This window comes from Nerophis lumbriciformis, linkage group LG01 (genome assembly GCF_033978685.3).
Source record: "Nerophis lumbriciformis linkage group LG01, RoL_Nlum_v2.1, whole genome shotgun sequence".
Taxonomy (NCBI): domain Eukaryota; kingdom Metazoa; phylum Chordata; class Actinopteri; order Syngnathiformes; family Syngnathidae; genus Nerophis; species Nerophis lumbriciformis.
This window is the reverse complement of record NC_084548.2, coordinates 69821986-69837500: the sequence shown is the minus strand read 5'-3', so window position 1 is coordinate 69837500 and position 15515 is coordinate 69821986. Positions and strand designations below refer to the sequence as shown.

At 30.7% G+C, this 15515-nt stretch overlaps 1 protein-coding gene across 3 annotated transcripts in view; it reads right to left on the bottom strand.

Moving 5' to 3' along the window:
- Nucleotides 1–3711: 3711 nt before the first annotated feature.
- plekhg5b (pleckstrin homology domain containing, family G (with RhoGef domain) member 5b) overlaps nt 3712–15515 on the bottom strand; it is a 209339-nt gene continuing 197535 nt past the window's right edge. For 2 of the 3 annotated variants that reach the window (XM_061925156.2, XM_061925174.2), the window contains 2 exons: nt 7423–8295; nt 3712–5060 (listed from right to left, as the gene is read on the bottom strand). In XM_061925156.2, coding sequence (XP_061781140.1) covers nt 5051–5060; nt 7423–8295 — 883 coding nt within the window. In that variant the 3' untranslated portion in view covers nt 3712–5050. Of the gene's footprint in view, nt 5061–7418; nt 8296–15515 lie in introns of those variants that run through there. The other variant, XM_061925166.1, reaches the window with a different exon arrangement.

Sequence of the window (15515 nt, the reverse complement as noted above, 5' to 3'; positions counted from 1 at the left end):
AAGTCGTAAAAATTGCAAAAAGTAGGAATATTGCAATGATAAAGTCGCAATGCTACAATTTCATCGTAATATGACGGCAATAAAGAGAAGTGGTAATATTGCGAGAATAAAGTCGTAATATTGCGAAATTAAAGTCGTAATGTTACAATAATGATGTTGTAATATTGCGAGAATAACGTCGTAATATTGCGAAAATAAAGTCGTAATGTTACAATAATTATGTTGTTATATTGCGAGAAGTAGGAATATTGCGAGGATAAAGTCACAATGCTACAAATGATTTAATCGTAATGTGACAAGGATAAAGTCGTAAAAATTGCAAAAAGTAGGAATATTGCAATGATAAAGTCGCAATACTACAATTTCATCGTAATATGACGACAATAAAGAGAAGAAAGTGGTAATATTGCGAGAATAAAGTGGTAATATTGCGAAAATAAATTCGTAATGTTACAATAATGATGTTGTAATATTGCGAGAATAACGTCGTAATATTGCGAAAATAAAGTCGTAATGTTACAATAATGATGTTGTAATATTGCGAGAAGTAGGAATATTGCGAGGATAAAGTCACAATCCTACAAATGATTTAATCGTAATGTGACAAGGATAAAGTCGTAAAAATTGCAAAAAGTAGGAATATTGCAATGATAAAGTCGCAATACTACAATTTCATCGTAATATGACGGCAATAAAGAGAAGAAAGTGGTAATATTGCGAGAATAAAGTGGTAATATTGCGAAAATAAAGTCGTAATGTTACAATAATGATGTTGTAATATTGCGAGAATAACGTCGTAATATTGCGAAAATAAAGTCGTAATGTTACAATAATGATGTCGTAATATTGCGAGAAGTAGGAATATTGCGAGGATAAAGTCACAATCTTACAAATGATTTAATCGGAATGTGACAAGGATAAAGTCGTAAAAATTGCAAAAAGTAGGAATATTGCAATGATAAAGTCGCAATGCTACAATTTCATCGTATTATGACGGCAATAAAGAGAAGAAAGTGGTAATATTGCGAGAATAAAGTCGTAATATTGCGAAATTAAAGTCGTAATGTTACAATAATGATGTTGTAATATCGCGAGAATAAAGTAGGAATATTGCGAGAATAAAGTCGCAATGCTACAATTTAATCGTAATATGACGACAATAAAGTCGTAATATTGTGGGAATAAAGTCGAAATGTTACAACGTTAAAGTGGTAATATTGCGAGAACAAAGTGGTAATATTGCGAAAATAAAGTTGTAATGTTACAATAATGATGTTGTAATATTGCAAGAATAACGTCGTAATATTGCGAAAATAAAGTCGTAATATTACAATAATGATGTTGTAATATTGCGAGAAGTAGGAATATTGCGAGGAAAAAGTTCCAATCTTATAATTATTTAATCATAATGTGACGATAAAGTAGGAATATTGCAATAATAAAGTTGCAATGCTACAATTTAATCGTAATATGACGACAATAAAGTCGTAACAATGTGGGAATAAAGTTGAAATGTTACAACAATAAAGTGGAAATATTGTGAGAGGAAAATGGTAATATTGCAAGAATAAAGTCGTAATATTGCGAGGATAAAGTCGTAATGTTACAATAATGATGTTGAAATATTGTGAGAATAAAGTGATAATATTGCGAGGATAAAGTCGTAATGTTACAATAATGATGTTGTAATATTGCGAGAATACAGTCGTAACATTGCGAGAAGTAGGAATATTTTGAGGATTAAGTCACAATCTTATAATGATTTAATCATATTGTGACAACAAGAAAGTCGTAAAATTGCAAAAAGAAGGCATATTGCGAGGATAAAGTCGCAATGTTACAATTTAATCGTAATATCACGACACTAAAATTGTAACATGGTGGGAATAAAGTCGTAATATTACAACGATTTAATCGTAATGCGTAAACAACAAAGTTGTGATATTGCGAGAATTACCGGTAAGTTGTAATGTTACGGAAAAAAAGTCGTAACGTTCCGATAATAAAGTCGTAATGTTATGACGATAGTTGTAATATTGGAAGTATAAAGTCATAACATTACGACAAAAATAATCTGGTAATTTTTGGTTTAAATTTGACTTGTGACGGTTCAAAAGTTCCGACATAGATAAGATGTAATATTCGGATTGGTAATCACAAAAATGACGGCCTTATTTTCCATAAAATTATGACTTTTTTTTCTAGTAATATTTCTTTCTTTCTTCACCAAACTATGAATGTTTTCTTTCAATTTTACAATCTTTTCATGTTTATTTTTTTTTGTCATATTACAAATTTGTACCTCACTATTTTCTCACAATATTTGAGAATATTCTGGAGGAATTCTGGTATATTGCGAAAATAAAGTCGTAATGTTACAATAACGACGTTGTAATATTGTGAGAATAAAGTCGTAATATTGCGAAAATTATGACATATTACAAATTTGTACCTCACTATTTTCTCACAAAATTTGAGAATATTCTGGAAGAATTCTGGTAATATTACAAAAATAATGTCGTAACGTTACAATAATGATGTTGTAATATTGCGAGAATAAAGTCGTAATATTGCGAAAATTATGACATATTACAAATTTGTACCTCACTATTTTCTCACAAATATTGAGAATATTCTGGAAGAATTCTGGTAATATTACGAAAATAAAGTCGTAACGTTACAATAATGATGTTGTAATATTGCATAAATAAAGTTGTAATATTGCGAAAATAAAGTCGTAATGTTACAATAATGACATTGTAATATTGCGAGAATAAAGTCGTAATATTGCGAAAATTATGACATAGTACAAATTTGCAACTCACTATTTTATCACAAAATTTGAGAATATTCTGGAAGAATTCTGGTAATATTGCGAAAATAAAGTCGTAACGTTACAATAATGATGTTGTAATATTGCGAGAATAACGTCGTAATATTGCGAAAATAAAGTCGTAATGTTACAATAATGACGTTGTAATATTGCGAGAATAAAGTCGTAATATTGCGAAAATTATGACACAGTACAAATTTGCAACTCACTATTTTATCACAAAATTTGAGAATATTCTGGAAGAATTCTGGTAATATTACGAAAATAAAGTCGTAACGATACAAAAATGAAGTTGTAATATTGCGAGAATAAAGTTGTAATATTGCGAAAATAAAGTCGTAATGTTACAATAATGACGTTGTAATATTGCGAGAATAAAGTCGTAATATTGCGAACATTATGACATATTACAAATTTGCACCTCACTATTTTATCACAAAATTTGAGAATATTCTGGAAGAATTCTGGTAATATTACGAAAATAAAGTCGTAACGTTACAATAATGATGTTGTAATATTGCGATAATAAAGTCGTAATATTGCGAAAATAAAGTCGTAACGTTACAATAATGATGTTGTAATATTGCGAGAAAAAAGTCGTAATATTGCGAAAATTATGACAAATTACAAATTTGCACCTCACTATTTTATCACAAAATTTGAGAATATTCTGGAAGAATTCTGGTAATATTACGAAAATAAAGTCGTAACGTTACAAAAATGATGTTGTAATATTGTGAGAAGTGATAATATTGTGAAGATAATGTCGTAATGTTACAATAATGATGTCGTAATGTTACAATAATGATGTTGTAATATTGGGAGACTAAAGTCGTAATATTGCGAAAACTATGACATATTACAAATTTGTACCTCACTATTTTCTCACAAAATTTGAGAATATTCTGGAAGAATTCTGGTAATATTGCGAAAATAAAGTCGTAACGTTACAATAATGATGTTGTAATATTGCGAGAATAAAGTCGTAATATTGCGAAAATAAAGTCGTAACGTTACAATAATGATGTTGTAATATTGCGAGAATAAAGTCGTAATATTGCGAAAATAAAGTCGTAATGTTACAATAATGACGTTGTAATATTGCGAGAATAAAGTCGTAATATTGCGAAAATTATGACATATTACAAATTTGTACCTCACTATTTTATCACAAAATTTTAGAATATTCTGGAACAATTCTGGTAAAATTGCGAAAATAAAGTCGCAACGTTACAATAATGATGTTGTAATATTGGGAGAATAAAGTCGTAATATTGCGAAAATAAAGTCATAATGTTACAATAATGACGTTGTAATATTGCGAGAATAAAGTCGTAATATTGCGAAAATTATGACATATTACAAATTTGCACCTCACTATTTTACCACAAAATTTGAGAATATTCTGGAAGAATTCTGGTAATATTGCGAAAATAAAGTCGCAACGTTACAATAATGATGTTGTAATATTGCGAGAATAAAGTCGTAATATTGCGAAAATAAAGTCGTAGTGTTACAATAATGACGTTGTAATATTGCGTGAATAAAGTCGTAATATTGCGAAAATTATGACATATTACAAATTTGCACCTCACTATTTTCTCACAAAATTTGAGAACATTCTGGAAGAATTCTGGCTTTGACTTCAGTGCAGCTCTTCTACTTCTTTGTAGCAAATAAATATCAGACGTAGAAACGGACGTAAACAAAGAAAGGTGATTTGGTGGTGAAAGTGTTTGGTTGGGCGTTGTCACGGTAGATTCGTTACGTAACCTGTTCGTGCTACAAAAGCTAAGCGAAGCATTTTTAAAGTCGCTGGTTGTGTATGACCCCGCCCACTCTCACTGGCCACGCCCACCTTCAAATCAAACAAAAGGATCAATAAGGAGGAAGATTGGGGGGCGGGGGGTCATGTGACTCTCGTTAGGGACTGGTTTCAAAACAAAATGTGCAATCTCCTTTCAACTTGTCCAGGCTAGTCCAAAGTCCTCCGCCCAAAGGGGGAAAAAAAGGAAGCTCCGCCCCTCTGTCAGTCAGGAATGGCGGCGCCCCCTGGTGGTGCTACGTCGTGGGCAAAAAGTGCAAGCAGTGAGTCTCTCCGGGGCCGCCGCGGTCCACGTGCACGCTCGCCATCGCCCGTGCACGTGGTTTCCTGAAGGGCGGCGGGCGTCTCCAAAAAAGAGACGGAATGAAGTGGTCTGGTGTTGGTTGCCATGGTTACACCTCCCTGTGGAAGAAACACACATTTTAGTTCTCATGTTTACCTTTTAAAAAAACAGATATAGTGGGTTGCAGTACTACAGAACTACCAGCAGAGGGCGCCACCCCACTCAGTTAACTTGCTGCCTCAATGTTTGCAACAGTCAACTTTTCAACTATTTCACATTAAGGACAGTTTTATTCTCAAAAACATTTCTGATAAAATTATGACCTCATTTCCGTGTTTTTTTTTTCTTAGACTTAAAATTATGACCTCATTTCCATGTTTTTTTTTCTTAGACTATTAAAATGATGACCTCATTTCCGTGTTTTTTTCTTAGAATACTAAAATGATGACCTAATTTCCGTGTTTTTTCTTAAAATACTAAAATTATGACCTCATTTCTGTGTTTTTTTTCTTAGAATACTAAAATGATGACCTCATTTCCGTGTTTTTTTTTTTCTTAGACTTAAAATTATGACCTCATTTCCGTGTTTTTTTCTTAGAATACTAAAATGATGACCTCATTTCCGTGTTTTTTTTCTTAGACTTAAAATTATGACCTCATTTCCGTGTTTTTTTTTTCTTAGACTTAAAACTATGACCTCATTTCCGTGTTTTTTTCTTAAAATACTAAAATGATGACCTCATTTCCGTGTTTTTTTCTTAGAATACTAAAATGATGACCTCATTTCCGTGTTTTTTTCTTTCTTAGACTATTAAAATTATGACCTCATTTCCGTGTTTTTTTTCTTAAGATTATTAAAATTATGACCTCATTTCCGTGTTTTTTTTCTTAGAATACAAAAATTATGACCTAATTTCTGTGTTTTTTTTCTTAGAATATTAAAATTATGACCTCATTTCCGTGTTTTTTTAGAATATTAAAATTATGACCTCATTTCCGTGTTTTTTTTCTTAAAATATTATAACTTTGTTTCAAAGTTTGTGGTAAAATGACAACATAACTGACTTATTAATTTCCTTTTAAAATTATGATTTTTGTGTTTTTTTCCGACTAATTTTACAACCTTTTTTCCCAAAGTTAATAGTAAAATGACAACATAAGACTTAAATTTTTATATAAAGTTGTATGACCCCATTGGGTTGGGTTTTTTCTTGCCCTGATGTGTGATCTGAGCCGATGATGTGGTTGTGGCTTGTGCAGCCCTTCACCAATTAGTGGAATTAATTAATTCATTAATTAGTTAAAATTAGTTAAAATAGTTAGAATTAATTAGTTGAATAAAGTCACCTAACTGAATTGAAATGTTTGACTGGCACCTGTGCTTCAATCGCACCTTTTCTTTTGCGTCTTGGAGACAAAAGTTGGCACCAATTAGTGGAATTAATTAATTAATTAGTTAAAATTAGTTAGAATTAATTAGTTGAATAGAGTCATCTAACTGAATTGAAATGTTTGACTAGCACCTGTGCTTCAATTGCACCTTTTCTTTTGCGTCTTTGAGACAAAAGTTGGCACCAATTAGTGGAATCAATTAATTAATTCGTTAAAATTAGTTAAAATAGTTATAATTAATTAGTTGAATAAAGTCACCTAACTGAATTGAAATGTTTTTCTAGCACCTGTGCTTCAATTGCACCTTTTCTTTTGCGTCTTTGAGACAAAAGTTGGCACCAATTAGTGGAATTAATTCATTAGTTAAAATTAGTTAAAATAGTTAGAATTAATTAGTTGAATAAAGTCACCTAACTGAATTGAAATGTTTGAATAGCACCTGTGCTTCAATTGCACCTTTTTGTTTGCATCTTTGAGGCAAAAGTGAAAAGTTGGCACAATTAGTGGAATTAATTAATTAATTAAAACGTATTAAAATTAGTTAAAATAGTTATAATTAATTATTTGAATAAAGTCACCTAACTGAATTGAAATGTTTGAATAGCACCTGTGCTTCCATCGCACCTTTTCTTTTGCGTCTTTCAGACAAAAGTTGGCACCAATTAGTGAAATTAATTAATTATTTAAAATTATTTAACATTTGTTAAAATTGGTTAAAATTAGTTAAAATAGTTAGAATTCATTAGTTGAATAAAGTCACCTAACTGAATTGAAATGTTTGAATAGCACCTGTGCTTCCATCGCACCTTTTCTTTTGCGTCTTTCAGACAAAAGTTGGCACCAATTAGTGAAATTAATTAATTATTTAAAATTATTTAACATTTGTTAAAATTGGTTAAAATTAGTTAAAATAGTTAGAATTCATTAGTTGAATAAAGTCACCTAACTGAATTGAAATGTTTGAATAGCACCTGTGCTTCCATCGCACCTTTTCTTTTGCGTCTTTGAGACAAAAGATGGCACCTATTAGTGGAATTAATTAGTTAAAAATAGTTAGAATTAATTAGTTGAACTTCAGGAGGAACTTACGAGGCGGTGAGAGTGGAGTTGAGGACCATGGTGGTGCGTATTCGATAGAGCTGTGCCAGCGTCAGCTTCTTGTGCGGCGGGGCTGGAGATTTCCTCGCTACGGGCGACACGTCGCTTAAATCTCCGCCGGTGGCAGCCTCGCACTTCCCCCGGCTGCCACCAGATGGAGCCACATCCCCGTCTGAGCCGCTGCTGCTGATGTGGGCGTCGACAACAGCTACCTTCTCGTTACCGCGGAAGGCGGCGGGGAAGAAGTCGGCGCCGTTGCTTCCGAGCGCCGACAGGCTCTTGCTGTGCGCCAACGAGGGCGTGTCCGTTTCCTGGCGGCGGGCGTGGTCGCTGGCGGCGGGGGCGGGCGCTTTGATGCGGAGGCGCTGCAGGAGGTTGTCCTCGGAGCGAGACAAAGTCAGCGTGGACGACTTCTGGAGGCAGTGGAGTCTGGACGTCACGTGAGGCCGCCGGCGAGGTTTGCACGACTGCACCACGGACAGCTGAGAGCCTAACGAGGCGGCGTCTTCTTCCTCCTCCTCCTCCTCGTCCGTCCCTTCGCCTTCGCTCTGCTGAGGCTGCAGTTCTCTGAGGAGAGACTCGGGGGACAGAGTACCGTAGGCACTGTCCATGGACAGAGAGCGACACTGAGGGTCCAACTCCTCGCTGTCAGGCTCCGCCTCCTGGTCACAGTACACGCCGGAGGACGTCCTGTGGACACCTGAGGACCGCGCCGCATCCGACATCTCTGACAGAGCGGAGACGTCGGCGAAGATGTCGGCGGAGACGTCGGCGTGTTCCTCGCTGGCGGCGGGAGACCCTTTTGACTCGGCCAGAGCGTCCACGTCCATCACGGACAACGTCTCCGTGGAGCCATCCGACTGACTGAAAGGAAACATCCCTCTTAAAAGCACGTTTTACGGTAACAGGAATATGTTTATTCGGCACAAAAAGATCATTTGTTACATTTGTCAAAACTGCAAAAAAAGTTAGCATGTTAATGCTAGCATGCTAGCATGCTAACATTAGCATGCTTGCAGTGAACAAGTGTCACATACCAAGTTGTATGACTCTAGGGTAAACGGTTGCAAAATTAGCTCAAAAAGCTAGCACTTTAATGATAGCATGCTAACGTAAACATGCTAACAGTTAGCATGTTTCACATACCAAGTTGTGTGACTAAGTTGTATGGCTGCGAAATTCGAGAAATGTTCAAATTTGCTAAAAAAAAAGTTAGCACTTTAATGTCAGCGTGCCAGCATGCTAAAGTTAGTTTGTTACATTTGTCAAACTGAAAAAAAACTTAGCATTTTAATGCTAACATTAGCATGCTTGCAGTGAACAAGTGTCACATACCAAGTTATATGACTCTCGAGTAAACGGTTGCAAAATTAGCTAAGAAAGCCAGCAATATCATGATAGCATGCTAACATAAACATGCTAACAGTTAGCATGTTTCTCATACCAAGTTGTATGACTAAGTTGTATGGCTGCGGAATTTGAGAATTGTTCAAATTTGCTAAAAAAAAGTTAGCACTTTAATGTCAGCATGCTAAAGTTAGTTTGTTACATTTGTCAAACTGCAAAAAAGTTAGCATTTTAATGCTAGCATGCTAGCATTAGCATGCTTGCAGTGAACAAGTGTCACATACCAAGTTGTATGACTCTAGGGTAAACGGTTGCAAAATTAGCTCAAAAAGCTAGCACTTTAATGATAGCATGCTAACGTAAACATACTAACAGTTTGCCTGTTTCACATACCAAGTTGTGTGACTAAGTTGTATGGCTGCGGAATTTGGGGATTTTTTTTTTTTTTAAATATCCAAAAAAAAGTTAGCATGTTAATGCTAGCATGCTAACATTAGTATGCTTGCAGTGAACAAGTGTCACATACCAAGTTGTATGACTCTAGGGTAAACGGTTGCAAAATTAGCTCAAAAAGCAAGCACTTTAATGACAGCATGCTAACGTAAACATGCTAACAGTAAGCATGTTTCACATACCAAGTTGTATGACTGTAAGTTGTATGGCTGCGGAATTCGAGAATTGTTAAAATTTGCTAAAAAAAAAAGTTAGCACTTTAATGTCAGCGTGCCAGCATACTAAAGTTAGTTTGTTACATTTGTCAAACTGCAAAAAAAGTTGGCATTTTAATGCTAGCACGCTAACATTAGCATGCTTGCAGTGAACAAGTGTCACATGCCAAGTTATATGACTCTAGGGTAAACGGTTGCAAAATTAGCTCAAAAAGCTAAGACTTTAATGATAGCATGCTAAGGTAAACATGCTAACAGTTAGCATGTTTCACATACCAAGTTGTATGACTGTAAGTTGTATGGCTGTGAAATTCGAGAAATGTTCAAATTTGCTAAAAAAAAAGTTAGCACTTTAATGTCAGCGTGCCAGCATGCTAAAGTTAGTTTGTTACATTTGTCAAACTGCAAAAAAAGTTAGCATTTTAATGCTAGCTAGTTTGTTACATTTGTCAAACTGCAAAAAAAGTTAGCATTTTAATGCTAGCACGCTAACATTCACATGCTTGCAGTGAACAAGTGTCACATGCCAAGTTGTATGACTCTAGAGTAAACGGTTGCAAAATTAGCTCAAAAAGCAAGCACTTTAATGATAGCATGCTAACGTAAACATGCTAACAGTTTGGCTGTTTCACATACCAAGTTGTGTGACTAAGTTGTATGGCTGCGGAATTTGGGGATTTTTTTTTTTTAAATATCCCAAAAAAAGTTAGCATGTTAATGCTAGCATGCTAACATTAGCATGCTTGCAGTGAACAAGTGTCACATACCAAGTTATATGACTCTCGAGTAAACGGTTGCAAAATTAGCTAAGAAAGCTAGCAATTTAATGATAGCATGCTAACGTAAACATGCTAACAGTTAGCATGTTTCTCATACCAAGTTGTGTGATTGTAAGTTGTATGGCTGCGGAATTCGAGAATTTTTTTTTTTTTAATTTGCCAAAAAAATGTTAGTACTTTAATGTTAGCGTGCCAGCATGCTAACATATGACTCTAGGGTAAACGGTTGCGTTGCAAAATTAGCTCAAAAAGCTAGCACTTTAATGATAGCATGCTAACATAAACATGCTAACAGTTAGCATGTTTCACATACCAAATTGTATGACTAAGTTGTATGGCTGCAGAATTCGAGACATTTTTTTTGTAAAATTTGCAAAAAAAGTTAGCACTTTAATGTCAGCGTGCCAGCATGCTAAAGTTAGTTTGTTACATTTGTCAAACTGCAAAAAAAGTTAGCATTTAATGCTAGCATGCTAACATTAAGACTAAATATTTTAAAATGTTTCCAAAAAGATGCTTATTCATTACAAAAAGATGTTTAAACACTGTAATGTTTGTTAAAGACTAAATGATCTTTGTTTACAAAAATGTGTTATATGTGGCAAAAATACGTTTATATGTTGTTTAAGACTTTAACATTTTTCCAAATTTACAAAAAACATGTTTATATGTTGTTTAAGACTAAATATTTTAAAATTTTTCAAAAATTTACGAAAATATGTTTATACACTGTAATGTTTGTTAAAGACTAAATGATCTTTGTTTACAAAAATGCGTTATATGTGGCGAAAATACGTTTATATGTTGTTTAAGACTAAATATTTTAACATTTTTCCAAATTTACGAAAATATGTCTATATGTTTAAGACTTTAACATTTTTCCAAATTTACGAAAATACGTTTATATGTTGTTCAAGACTAAATATCTTAAAATGTTTCCTGAATTCACAAAAATATGTTTATATGTTGTTTAAGACTAAATATTTTCAAATGTTTCCAAAATTTACAAAAATACGTTTATACCCTGTAATGTTTGTTAAAGACTAAATGATCTTTGTTTACAAAAATGCTTTATATGTGGCGAAAATACATTTACATGTTTAACACTAAATATTTTTAAATTTTTCCAAATTTACGAAAACATGTTTTTATGTTGTTTAAAACTAAATATTTTAACATTTTTCCAAAAATAATCTTTGGTTACAAAAATGTGTTATATGTGGCGAAAATACGTTTATATGTTGTTTAAGACTAAATATAAAAATGTTTCAAAATTTACGAAAACAAGTTTGTATGTTGTTTAAGACTAAATATTTTAACATTTTTCCAAAAAGATGCATATTCATTACGAAAATACGTTTATACACTGTAATGTTTGTTAAAGACTAAATGATCTTTGTCTACAAAAATGCGTTATATGTGGTGAAAATGCGTTTATATGTTGTTTAAGACTAAATATTTTAACATTTTTCCAAATTTACAAAAACATGTTTGTATGTTGTTTAAGACTAAATATTTAATTTTTCCCCCAAAATTTACGAAAATATGTTTATAAACTGTAATGTGTGTTAAGGACTAAATGATCTTTGTTTACAAAAATGCGTTATGTGGCGAAAATACGTTTATATGTTGTTTAAGACTAAATATTTTAACATTTTTCCAAATTTACAAAAACATGTTTATATGTTGTTTAAGACTAAATATTTAATTTTTTTCCCAAAATTTACGAAAATATGTTTATAAACTGTAATGTGTGTTAAAGACTAAATGATCTTTGTTCACAAAAATGTGTTATATGTGGCGAAAATAAGTTTGTATGTTGTTCAAGGCAAAATATTTGAACATTTTTCCAAAATTTACAAAAATATGTTTATATGTTGTTTAAGACAAAAACATTTTTCCAAAAATTTACGAAAATATGTTTATACACTGTAATGTTTGTTAAAGACTAAATGATCTTTGTTTACAAAAATGCGTTATATGTGGCGAAAATATGTTGTTTAAGACTAAATATTTTAACATTTTTCTAAAAAGATGCTTATTCATTACGAAAAGATGTTCATACCTTGTAATGTTTGTTAAAGACTAAATGATCTTTGTTTACAAAAATGCGTTATATGTGGTGAAAATGCGTTTATATGTTGTTTAAAACTAAATATTTTAACATTTTTCCAAATTTACAAAAACATGTTTATAAGTTGTTTAAGACTAAATATTAATTTTTTTTTCCAAAATTTACGAAAATATGTTTATAAACTGTAATGTGTGTTAAAGACTAAATGATCTTTGTGTACAAAAATGCATTATGTGTGGCCAAAATACATTTATATGTTGTTTAAGACTAAATATTTTAACATTTTTCCAAATTTACAAAAACATGTTTGTATGTTGTTTAAGATTAAATATTTAATTTTTTTCCCAAAATTTACGAAAATATGTTTATAAACTGTAATGTGTGTTAAGGACTAAATGATCTTTGTTTACAAAAATGCGTTATGTGGCGAAAATACGTTTATATGTTGTTTAAGACTAAATATTTTAACATTTTTCCAAATTTACAAAAACATGTTTATATGTTGTTTAAGACTAAATATTTAACTTTTTTTCCAAAATTTACGAAAATATGTTTATAAACTGTAATGTGTGTTAAGGACTAAATGATCTTTGTTTACAAAAATGCGTTGTGGCGAAAATACGTTTATATGTTGTTTAAAACTAAATATTTTAACATTTTTCCAAATTTACAAAAACATGTTTATATGTTGTTTAAGACTAAATATATAATTTTTTTTCCAAAATTTACGAAAATATGTTTATAAACTGTAATGTGTGTTAAAGACTAAATGATCTTTGTTTACAAAAATGCGTTATATGTGGCGAAAATACGTTTATATGTTGTTTAAGACTAAATATTTTAACATTTTTCCAAATTTACAAAAACATGTTTATATGTTGTTTAAGACTAAATACTTTAAAATTTTTCCAAAATTTACGAAAAGCTGTTTATACACTGTAATGTTTGTTAAAGACTAAATGATCTTTTACAAAAATGCGTTCTATGTGGCGAAAATACGTTTATATGTTGTTTCAGACTAAATATTTTAACATTTTTCCAAATTTACGAAAATATGTCTATATGTTTAAGACTTTAACATTTTTCCAAATTTACGAAAATACGTTTATATGTTGTTCAAGACAAAATATCTTAAAATGTTTCCTGAATTCACAAAAATATGTTTATATGTTGTTTAAGACTAAATATTTTCAAATGTTTCCAAAATTTACAAAAATACGTTTATACCCTGTAATGTTTGTTAAAGACTAAATGATCTTTGTTTACAAAAATGCTTTATATGTGGCGAAAATACATTTACATGTTTAACACTAAATATTTTTAAATTTTTCCAAATTTACGAAAACATGTTTTTATGTTGTTTAAAACTAAATATTTTAACATTTTTCCAAAAATAATCTTTGGTTACAAAAATGTGTTATATGTGGCGAAAATACGTTTATATGTTGTTTAAGACTAAATATAAAAATGTTTCAAAATTTACGAAACCAAGTTTGTATGTTGTTTAAGACTAAATATTTTAACATTTTTCCAAATTTACAAAAACATGTTTATTTGTTGTTTAAGACTAAATATTTTAAAATTTTTCCAACATTTACGAAAAGATGTTTATACACTGTAATGTTTGTTAAAGACTAAATGATCTTTGTTTACAAAAATGCTTTATATGTGGCGAAAATACGTTTATATGTTGTTTAAGACTAAATATATTAAACATTTTCCAAATTTACGAAAACTTGTTTATATGTTGTTCAAGACTAAATATTTTAACATTTTTCCAAATTTACAAAAACATGTTTGTATGTTGTTTAAGACTAAATACTTTTATATTTTTCCAAAATTTACGAAATTATGTTTATACACACACTGTTTCTTAAAGACTAAATGATCTTTGTTTACAAACATGCGTTATATGTGGCGAAAATACGTTTACGTTGTTTAAGACTAAATATTTTAACATTTTTCCAAAATTTACGAAAAGATGTTGATACACTGTAATGTTTGTTAAAGACTAAATGATCTTTGTTTACAAAAATGCGTTATATGTGGCGAAAATACGTTTATATGTTGTTTAAGACTAAATATTTTAACATTTTTCCAAATTTACAAAAACATGTTTGTATGTTGTTTAAGACTAAATATTTTAAATTTTTCCAAAATTTACGAAAAGACAACCCCAAAGGGAATAAGCGTTAGAAAATGGATGGATGGATTTTAAATTTTTTCCAAATTTACGAAAATATGTTATATGTTGTTAAGACTAAATATTTTAAAATTTTTCTAAAAAGATGCTTATTCATTACGAAAATATGTTTATCCCTTGTAATGTTTGTTAAAGACTAAATGATCTTTGTTTACAAAAATGCGTTATATGTGGCGAAAATACGTTTACATGTTGTTTAAGACTAAATATTTTAACATTTTTCCAAATTTACAAAAACATGTTTATATGTTGTTTAAGACTAAATATTTTTACATTTTTCCAAAAGATGCTTATTCATTACGAAAAGATGTTTATACACTGTAATGTTTGTTAAAGACTAAATGATCTTTGTTTACAAAAATGCTTTATATGTGGCGAAAATACATTTACATGTTTAACACTAAATATTTTTAAATTTTTCCAAATTTACGAAAACATGTTTTTATGTTGTTTAAAACTAAATATTTTAACATTTTTCCAAAAATAATCTTTGGTTACAAAAATGTGTTATATGTGGCGAAAATACGTTTATATGTTGTTTAAGACTAAATATAAAAATGTTTCAAAATTTACGAAAACAAGTTTGTATGTTGTTTAAGACTAAATATTTTAACATTTTTCCAAAAAGATGCATATTCATTACGAAAATACGTTTATACACTGTAATGTTTGTTAAAGACTAAATGATCTTTGTCTACAAAAATGCGTTATATGTTGTGAAAATGCGTTTATATGTTGTTTAAGACTAAATATTTTAACATTTTTCCAAATTTACAAAAACATGTTTGTATGTTGTTTAAGACTAAATATTTAATTTTTTCCCCCAAAATTTACGAAAATATGTTTATAAACTGTAATGTGTGTTAAGGACTAAATGATCTTTGTTTACAAAAATGCGTTATGTGGCGAAAATACGTTTATATGTTGTTTAAGACTAAATATTTTAACATTTTTCCAAATTTACAAAAACATGTTTATTTGTTGTTTAAGACTAAATATTTTAAAATTTTTCC